Source organism: Nicotiana sylvestris, chromosome 3 (assembly GCF_000393655.2).
Source record: "Nicotiana sylvestris chromosome 3, ASM39365v2, whole genome shotgun sequence".
NCBI classification, from domain to species: Eukaryota; Viridiplantae; Streptophyta; class Magnoliopsida; order Solanales; family Solanaceae; genus Nicotiana; species Nicotiana sylvestris.
The window spans coordinates 188,639,230-188,649,376 of NC_091059.1; the positions used below are offsets into that span (position 1 = coordinate 188,639,230).

General features: G+C 34.9%; 1 protein-coding gene and 1 pseudogene across 1 annotated transcript; both read left to right on the forward strand.

The window, feature by feature from the left end:
- The first annotated feature begins 681 nt into the window (after positions 1-681).
- LOC104249669 (peroxisomal (S)-2-hydroxyacid oxidase GLO4-like) lies at positions 682-4,001 on the forward strand. The gene is made up of 12 exons (XM_009806143.2): positions 682-826; positions 934-1,082; positions 1,153-1,277; positions 1,631-1,677; positions 1,751-1,828; positions 1,919-2,043; positions 2,182-2,239; positions 2,347-2,409; positions 2,764-2,833; positions 2,949-3,049; positions 3,273-3,377; positions 3,481-4,001. The coding sequence occupies exons 2-12, from the start codon at positions 940-942 to the stop codon at positions 3,658-3,660; spliced, it is 1,095 nt and encodes a 364-aa protein (XP_009804445.1). The 5' UTR covers positions 682-826; positions 934-939; the 3' UTR covers positions 3,661-4,001.
- A 1,355-nt stretch (positions 4,002-5,356) lies between these two features.
- On the forward strand, positions 5,357-8,246 carry LOC104249670 (peroxisomal (S)-2-hydroxyacid oxidase GLO4-like; annotated as a pseudogene).
- Positions 8,247-10,147: the final 1,901 nt, after the last annotated feature.

A 10,147-nucleotide genomic window follows, 5' to 3' on the forward strand; every position in this document is an offset into this window, starting at 1 on the left:
ATCTCCTTTTCTCCATTCTTTTATGGTTTCTTTGACCCAGCGAACCGATTAGTATAGTGCATCAGAAAAATAAGGAAAGAGAAGAAGAGAGAAAAAAGGTAAAAGATATAGACGGGTTTACATGTTTTGACTACAAACAATTTCGAAAGAGCCCGTAATTTCTCAGATGTTGAGTTTATTGATGGGTTTCGACGAGGTTTTGGTTTTTTTAACTAAGGACTTTTATCTCCTGTTCTTGTCTTATATCCTATATGACCTGGGATGCATTTAAACTCAGCATTCCAAACTCCAATTAATTCATATGCTGAAATCTTCATTACCGTCAAGTTTATTGCTAGAATTTGATATCTGCACAAGAAAAGAAAACTGTATCAATCACGCGATTTACTCAAGTTCTCCCTTTCGTTCTCACCCTTCTTGATCTTTTCCTTGTCCTGTCCCTTTCACCTTTCATTTTCCCCTTTATCTCTCTGTTTCTTTTTCTTCACTTCTTTTGTCTTTTCTTTTCTGTCCGTTTTCTTCTTTTGATTTTTACAATTCTTAGGCAATCACATGAAATCGACAAAAGTAGCTCCACTTGTGGCACGGACATCATATCATATCAAGTGTTACCCTGTTGATGCTAGATCAAAATACTTACTACTATAATATTAAAAAGACAAACAGAAACTTCCAAAGCACAGAGCTAATCATTTACAAGTGTTAAAAAAAGTTATCCAAGTGGCTTGTGCTGTTGTGCACGCAGCGCAATTCAAGAAGGCTATCTTTAAGTTCAACTACAGCCATTAGCAAATTTGAGCTGTGAACTCTTCTCTGTATCCTACAGGTACTGTATGCTTTTACTTCAAAACCTCAAGTTCTGTTTAATCAATATGTCTTGTTTTTAGTGTCTCAAATTAGAGATATTTGACATAGGAATGCTGGTGTGTGCAGGCTAAAATGGCAGGTGAAGCAGTTAATGTGAATGAATTTCAAGAGCTAGCTAAGCAAGCTCTTCCAAAGATGTACTATGACTTCTTTGCTGGAGGAGCTGAAGATCAGTATACACTAAATGAAAATATAGAAGCATTTCGTAGAATCACGTAAGTTAGTATAATTTTTGCTCGTGATTTGGCAACGGAGATTGTAGCACTAACCTTTTCAGAAACTCAGTATTAGGCCAAGAATACTTGTTGATGTGAGCAGAATAGACATATCAACTGTTATACTCGGTCACAAGACGTCGGCTCCCATTATGGTTGCCCCAACTTCCTCACATCAATTGGCACATCCTGAAGGTTTGGATAAAATTAATTAGGGAAAAAGATTTATCCCTCTACTATGTGAAATATTTTAATTTACCATCTGTTATATATTTTACTTCCATTCATACCTTACCATTAGCGAATTAGTCTCCTATTTGCCCTTGACTTTAGTGAAGCTCAAATTGGAGCTATATTAGGGTCAAGGGCAAATATGAAACTGCTAATGGCAAGTGCGAATGTTCCCAATGTATAAAATTAAGATATTTCGTGCAGTCGAGGAGTATTTTTAACCATTTTCCTTATCAATTATAACTACCTAGTATGTTGTTAGCTGAATGTACTATGTATGTAGGTCTTATTCCATAAAGCTGTTGTATTTATGCCAGGGGAAGTTGCAACAGCTAGAGGTGCTGCAGCATGTAATGTTATCATGGTAATAGTTTTCCAAAATAGCATATCCATTCCGAATTCACGGTGTGTGAATATTGAGTTCTCTTGATTCATAGGGATTGTCATTTACGGCCACATGCACCATTGAGGAGGTTGCTTCAAGCTGCAACGCTGTTCGCTTCTTCCAAACATATGTAAATTATTATTCCTGTCTCTCATGATCATATATCATTACTGATTTTTGTGTTTTGTTAACAGATTGCGAATTTTTTCCTTGTTGATAGGTTTACAAAAGGAGAGATATAACCGAACTTATGGTACACAAAGCTGAGAGCAATGGATTCAGGGCTATAATTCTCACTGCTGATACTCCAAGGCTTGGCAGAAGGGAGGCTGATATAAAGAATAAGTAAGTTGTATATCCTTTTTACTGAATTCTTTTCATTGTTCATCTTATCTAGAAGATGTCGGTTCCATCATTTTAGTACTTTAAGAAATTTTATAAATTTTGGGTCCTGTGTTGATCAACTAAGAGTCAGAATTGCAGGATGATTTCACCTCGGTTGAGGAACTTTGAAGGTCTTATAACAACTGAAGTAGTTTCTGTAAGTTAAACCATATATAATAGCTTTTTACCAAAAGCAATTACTTAGATATCAACTTTGAAACTAGTGTAGACTGTGCTTATTAATCCACTAACAAATTTCTGCAGGACAAGGGCTCAAATCTTGAAGCATACGCTGCAGGAACTCTTGATCCTTCGCTTTGCTGGAAGGTACAAGATTTAAAAGTTACATATATCTGTTCCTTAATACCACATTAGAAGATACGATGAAATACAGTCTTGATCCATGAACTCAAAGTATTGATGCCAAAAAAAGGGCAACCCGGTGCATGAAGCATCCTTCGTTCATGCAGGGTCCAGGAAGGGCCGCATCCCAAGGGGTGTTATGTAGGCAGCCTACCCTGATGCTAGCATTAGTGGCTGATTCCACGGCTCGAAAACTCTTGATGCCAACATATGTTAAAATTTGTAAAATTGCTGAGCTACAAAGTATTGTTTTCCGAGTTCAACACAAATATGATCCACTATGTTCTTAAACACGCACATTCTCCAAAAATTTTGCAGGATATAGTGTGGTTAAAATCAGTTACCAAGTTGCCAATTCTGATTAAGGGCGTTCTCACTGGTGAAGATGGTATAATTTTTATCACCCAACCTTAGCTGTTTGCATAGAAAGCTTCAAATTTTCCTACCAAGTCTCACTGAGTGAGCATTTCTTCCTAAGATTTTTCTTATACTATCTTTTGCAGCAATAAAAGCAGTTGAAGCAGGAGTTGCAGGAATTATTGTCTCTAACCATGGAGCTCGGCAACTAGATTATACTCCAGCTACTATTTCTGTTCTTGAAGAGGCGATTTCCTTCCTTACATGATTGATGTCTTGCCACACAAAGCTCATTTGAATTCTTTTCAACTGAAAGTTGAAATAAGTTATTTGAATTCTTAAAAAATTTAAGATTTATGGATTTGAAATCTCCTCTTTAATCCAAATGTCTCCATCAAAAGCGAATCAAAATCCTTTAATGTATATATATTGGCTTCTATATATTCCTTCTTAATTTTCAATGGTTTTAGGTGGTCAATGCTGTTCAAGGCAAAGTTCCAGTTCTTCTTGATGGAGGAATTAGGCGAGGAACAGACATATTCAAGGCGTTAGCACTTGGCGCAAAAGCTGTTCTGGTAAACTTAATGATTTGAATAAGTGGATTTAACTTATATACACAGACAGTGTAAATAAGATTACACTACCAGTATAAATTTAACCTAATTCATATTCGTGCAGATTGGTCGACCGATTGTCTATGGACTGGCCACTAAGGGAGAGTCTGGGGTAAAGCAAGTCATTGAAATGCTGAAGAATGAACTTGAGCAGACCATGGCGCTTGCTGGCTGCTGCAATGTGAATGACATAACCAGAAGCCATGTTAAGACAGAGAAAGAAAGGTTCCTTTGTAGGATGTAGTTTCCATCCTCTATTTCTTAAATGAGTTTAAGTTCTTCGATGTAAAAAACTATTTATAGAATCAGGTAACTCTATTTAAGTAGCATTGATTAGTAACCTATGTCCTATAATAAGCGGTCATATTTCCGCGGACCTACTTAGCTTGTTGGACTCTAACTTCGATTTCCGAAGCAGATATAGGCCAACTGATCGATATGAGATGCTCCCTTTTGCTTAGCATTCTCGTACAACTAATCCACTTTCAGATGCTATGCTTTCCTTGTCACCATTGTAGGATAAAACTTGAAAGTGGAAATTAAAAGATTATGTATTGTCTGTATGAGAATTGGGTTTTTTAGTTACTTGTACTTGTTATTTTTTTACCTGAAAATTTTATTCAGCAAGATTTTAGAAGCCACTGAAATTTTACAGATTACACCCAGAAGATATGATGACTATGATCTGTAAGAGAACAGCAACAACAACAAACTCAGTTTGATCCCATAAATGGAGTCTGGGGAAGGTAGTATGTACGCAGACCTTATCCCTACCTCATAGAGAGGCTGCTTCCGATAGACCCTCGGCATGATCTGTAAGAGAATAACTACAAAAACAAAAATAATTAGAGTTCCTTTTTTTCATGAGCTAATTCAAGGCCACGTTTTCAGAGGGATCTAAGACGTTTTTGGATGAAGAAATCAATCATTTAACAAAGGATTTTCCAGTAGATCAGTGATTTAATATTATGTAAACAAGAAACTAATGATTTATTAATGTGTTAACAAGAAATAACTAAAGCAAATAACAGGAATGAGAGTACATGGATATGCTAAAGCAAATAACAGGAATAGTCCCTCAAACGGTCTTCGTTGATCAATAGACTCAGAGTAGATGAATCATCCAAGGCAATAACAGGTTTGAGTTCCTCAAATGGCCTTGATTGGTTCATAGACTCTAATAGCAGATGGATCAACCAAAGCAAATAACATGAATGAGTCTCTCAAATGACCGTGGTTGATCCATAGGCTCGTTTGGTACGAGCAATAAGGGATAATTAATCGCGGAATAAAATTTGAGATGAGTTTATCCTACATCTGGTTGGGATAAAATCGGGGTATAACTAATCTCGGGATTAGTTATCCGGGGATTGTAGTGTTATTTTTATCCCTATGGAAGGGTGGGATAATAATCCCGGGATAACTAATCCCAGAATAATTAATCGTGGGATAACTTGTTTCCCAACCAAACGACCTAAAAGTATCGCAATGTTTTATAGAACCTTCTGAAAATAAGCTCATAAGGCTTCACCTCCAAAAATATAGAAGGGCCAAATCATCAAAACCTCCTTGATAAAGTCTTCACCTGGATTGCATTTTAAAAAGTCAACATTGCAATCAATTCACACATTGAAATCTTCATTACCATCAAGCTACAGCTAGAATCATAAAAGCGTAATTACATTGCACCAATACGGAGATGATTTACACCACAAGTTCTCCCCCTTCTTTCTCAGTAGTTATGTTCCCTTCTTTCATTTCTTTGACCTGGTGCCTTTCACCTGCCAAGAATCATTTGCAGCCAAATGATTAGTGTATAGACACATGCCTATTTCCTTCACCTCCGGACCCCCACACTTTTGAGTTTTGACTATTGCATGGAAATGGAAACAGATAATCCTCTGATCATTTAAAAGCTGCACACAGCAATTCAAAAGGCTATCTCTAAGTTCAATTACAGCAAGGAGAGATACTGGAGAGTGTGTACTCTTCTCTGTATCCTACAGGTACTAAATTTTGTTGCTTCAACACCTCGAGTTCTGCTCTTAAAAGAAGACCAAAATTCTACAATGAGAGAATATTTAACATACGATTGCTCGTGTATGCTGGCTAAATGGCAGTTAAACCAGTTAATGTCAATGAATTTGAAGAGCTAGCTAGGCAAGCTCTTCCAAAGATGTACTATGACTTCTTTGCAGGAGGAACTGAGGATCAATATACACTAAAAGAAAATACAGAAGCATTTCATAGAATCACGTAAGTTTGTAATTCCTGCTCTTCAGTTGGCAACTGACAGATTTCTAGGACTAACTTTTCATAAAAATCAGTATTCGGCCAAGAATGCTTGTTGATGTGAGCAAAATAGACATGTCAACTGTTATACTTGGTAACAAGACGTCGGCTCCCATTATAGTTGCTCCAACTTCCTCACATCAATTGGCACATTCTGAAGGTTTGAATAAAAATCATTTTAACCTTAAGTCTGTTAGCTGAACGTACCATGTCGCTCTTGTTCCATAAAGCTGTTGTATCTATGACAGGAGAAGTTGCAACAGCTAGAGGTGCAGCAGCATGTAATGTAATCATGGTAATATTTTCCTTAAGATAAAAACATCAGCTTCGAATTCTGGTGTGTGGATTCTGAATTCTCTGGGTATAGGGATTGGCATTTACGTCTACATGCACAGTGGAGGAGGTTGCTTCAAGCTGCAATGCTGTTCGCTTCCTTCAAACTTCCGTAACTCATTATTCCTATCTCTCATGATCTTCATATATCTTCACTTGGTTTTGTGTTCTGCAATAGATAGGTAATTTATTCTTTTGTCAATAGGCTTTCAAGAGAGATATAATAGAACTTGTGGTAAGGAAAGCTGAGAGCAACGGATTCAGGGCTATAATTCTCACTGCCGATACTCCAAGGCTTGGAAAAAAGGAGGCTGATATAAAGAATAAGTAATGTGTATAATGTTTTGTTTGTCATTGAAGTCTAGCTAAAATCCTTTTCATAGTTTATCGGTTTCATCATTCAGAATTATATGATTTTGTGTTAATCTTACTAAGAGTCAGAATTGCAGGATGGTTGCACCTCGGTTCGGGAACTTTGAAGGTCTTGTATCAACTGAAGTTGTTTCTGTAAGTTAAACCATTAATATCCTGGATTTTTACTAAAACCAATTATTAGACAAATTACATGTAAGCTGAAACATGGGTAGCCCGGTGCACAAGGCATCCCGCGTTCACGCAGGGTCCGGGGAAGGGCCGCAGCCAAAGGGGTATGATGTAGACAACCTAATAACCTAATGCAAGCATTAGTGGTTGCTTCTACGGCTCGAACTTGAAACTCCTTGAAGAACAAGCTTATTTTGCAGGACTCCAATGTCACAATTAGTTGGTTCCTCCTACTATATGCATTAGTGTTCTCTTTTATTAGTTTACTACGCGGAAATTCCATAATTCGCCATCGATGTATCTACTTGCAAACATTATAGACTATGCTTGCTAATTAAAAAATAAAATTCTGCGGGCCAAAGGCTCCACAACTGAAGCATACGCTGAAGAAACTCTTGACCCTTCGTTTTGCTGGAAGGTACAAGATTTAAAAGTTAAATATATTGTTACTTAACCCACATTTGAAGATTATACAATGAAACATAGTCTTGGTCCTTGAATGCAAATTTTGCTGAGGATGTCAATGCATGTTAAAATATGTAAAATAGCTGAGCCACAAAATACTTTTGAGAATGATCAGAGTTCTCACAGTTTAATACAATATATGATTCACCATATTATTCAGTAATCCTCACACTCTCCAAAACTTTGCAGGATATAGCATGGTTAAAATCAGTTACCAAGTTGCCAATTCTGATAAAGGGCATTCTCACTAGTGAAGATGGTATAACATCTATCATAAACCTTAGCTGAAGTCAATAGAAACTCTATTGCCTCCATATGTCAATGTACTTGTTTCTCTAAATTCCATATAAGTTTCCATGGAACTGAATATTTGAGATATCGTTTTAACTTATACATACTTGTCAAAGTATATCTTCTAGCAAGCTTCTTTTGCATTTCTTTTTAGATGATAGGAAAAGTTTCAATATGTTTTAACATATATAAACTTTGATTTTTTTTTCTAAAGATTTTTCTTATACTATTTTTTCGCAGCAATTGAAGCAGGAGTTGCAGGAATTATTGTCTCAAATCATGGAGCTCGGCAACTAGATTATACTCCAGCTACTATTTCTGTTCTTGAAGAGGTGATTTCCTTCCTTACATGATTGATGTCTTGCTACACAAAGTTCCTCTTTAATCCGAATGTCTCCACCAAAATCGAACCAAAATCTTTCAATGTATATGTATATTCCATATGTTCCTCCTTAATTTCCAATGGTTTCAGGTGGTCCATGCTGTTCAAGATAAAGTTCCAGTGTTCTTTGATGGAGGAATTAGGCGAGGAACAGACATATTCAAGGCCTTAGCACTTGGTGCAAAAGCTGTTGTAAGGGTGAGTCTGGTGTAAAGCAAGTTATTGAAATGCTGAAGAATGAACTTGAGCAGACAATGGCTCTTGCTGGCTGCTGCAATGTGAATGACATAACCAGAAGCCATGTTAAGACAGAAAATGAAAGTTTCCTTAGTCGGATGTAGTTTCCATCCTCTCTACCTTAAATAAATGGACTGCCCCAACTCAACAATAATGTCACATCTTGCTTTGTAATAATCTTCTTTGTGCAGAGGTATTATCAATGTTTGTATATGATTTTTTATACTTTCCAATAATTAAATCCTTGTATTATTTCCTTATAATACCTGCACATCAGTTGAATGTTCCTTGATTTGCCCAACAATTCTCTGTTAATTGGGGAGTGTAGTGAACATTGGGAGAATTTTCAAGATTCAAAAAACATTTTGGTTGATGGTAAATTGAGTGGGAAATTCAGAACTGTCAAGTGGCTCAAGACTTTTTGTACCTAATTGTTACATAATAATAGGTTAAAAAAAGTTTGTTTGTAAACAAATTATACTTAAATTATAATGTGACGATTATAATACGGGTAATAACGACAAGATTATTCAGCTGATTTACTTTAATAGGATTAAGAAATAATATATACCATATATAATAGTATAGAATATGTGAATAAAACAAATTTGATAATCTTTTATTTGTAGTTTTAACCTTGACTTTCTCATAGGAGTTTGGGAGAAAGATTCGGTGAAGGCCATCTTTATATTTTATATTTTATCCTGAAATTAAGGACCAATTTGTCTATAGATATTCTTTCTTTCTTTTTTCGAAAATATTTTTCAAAAACGTGTTTGTCCATGAAATTTTGTAAGTTTTTTAAAAAATTCGAAAATGAGTTTTTCAAAAACCAACCACTTTTTCAAAAAATTTATAAATTTTTGTTTCCCCACTCATAAAACTGCAACATTTTGTTAAAAAGTGAAATGCATATCCAAACATAATTTCAAATTTCAAATATTATTTTTCAACTTAAATTCAAATATTACATTTTTTCAAACATTACAATTTTATGTCCAAACGCCTACTATAAGTATCCCGATTATTTTCACAAATGTTGCCCGACTTCCTTTATTCACTCTTCTTGCATTTTTGGATTGGAGATTATAAGAGCCCGTTTGGACATAAGAATTTTTTACTTTTTTTCGAAAGATTTTTATTTTTGAAATCAGTGTTTGGCCATAAAATTTTTAATTTTCACGTGAAAGTGAATTTTTGAATTTTTTGAAAATTTGAAAAACTCCAAAAAGTTGTTTTTCAAAATTTTCACTCAGATTGCTCACAAATATTCAAAAAACAACCCAAAATTCTATTCATGTCCAGATACAACTCTAAGCACCCGTTTGGCAATAGATTTTGCCAAAATAAACTTGGGTTTTATTTGGCAAACACATGTTTGGCCATAGATTTAGCTTATATTTTGGCAAAATCTCAAATCCCAAATCCCAATTTTTTCATTCCTATACACTATTGGAAACTTTATTACCCGAAATGTTCATGTTTAGTAAATTAACAGACCTACACAAGTTTTGTTTACAAAATATATACATTTCATCTTAAAAGTCTCCCAATCCATTATTAGTGCCTTCAATTAAGGGATTTAATTATATCTTTGGGAATTTTTCATAAAGCACCATCTTTTAAGTCTAATTAGCCATTTATACCATTTGCTATATTACGTGTTATAGATACATTTTATGTTTTTATACAATGTATTTTATGTATTTAAGCTGTTGTATTCATTAATACAACCAAAAAAAATAGGCGTAAAAACTGGAATTCCAGTTAAGTTTGACATGTATTTAGCTGTATTCCAGCGGCATTAACGTTAAATACAGAAGGTTAAACTGGTTAAAAACGGAAGGAAATCAAATCACATGATATTCTCCTAATTTAACTCCAAGAACTAAGGAAATCAAATCACATGATATTCTCCTAATTTAACTCCACGAACTAAGGAAATCAAATCACATGATATTCTCCTAATTTAACTCAACGAACTAAAACGATCCCTCATTAATCTGTATTTGAAAGATACATAATAAAGATTATAGCTGAATAAAGAGAAATACATATGAATAATACAGTTAAATAGAACTGTATACAGTTGAATACAACAAAATACAACTTAATTCATCTGAATAAAACACTTGAATACAACAAAATACAACTGAATACAGCTGAATAAAACTCTTGAATGTAACAA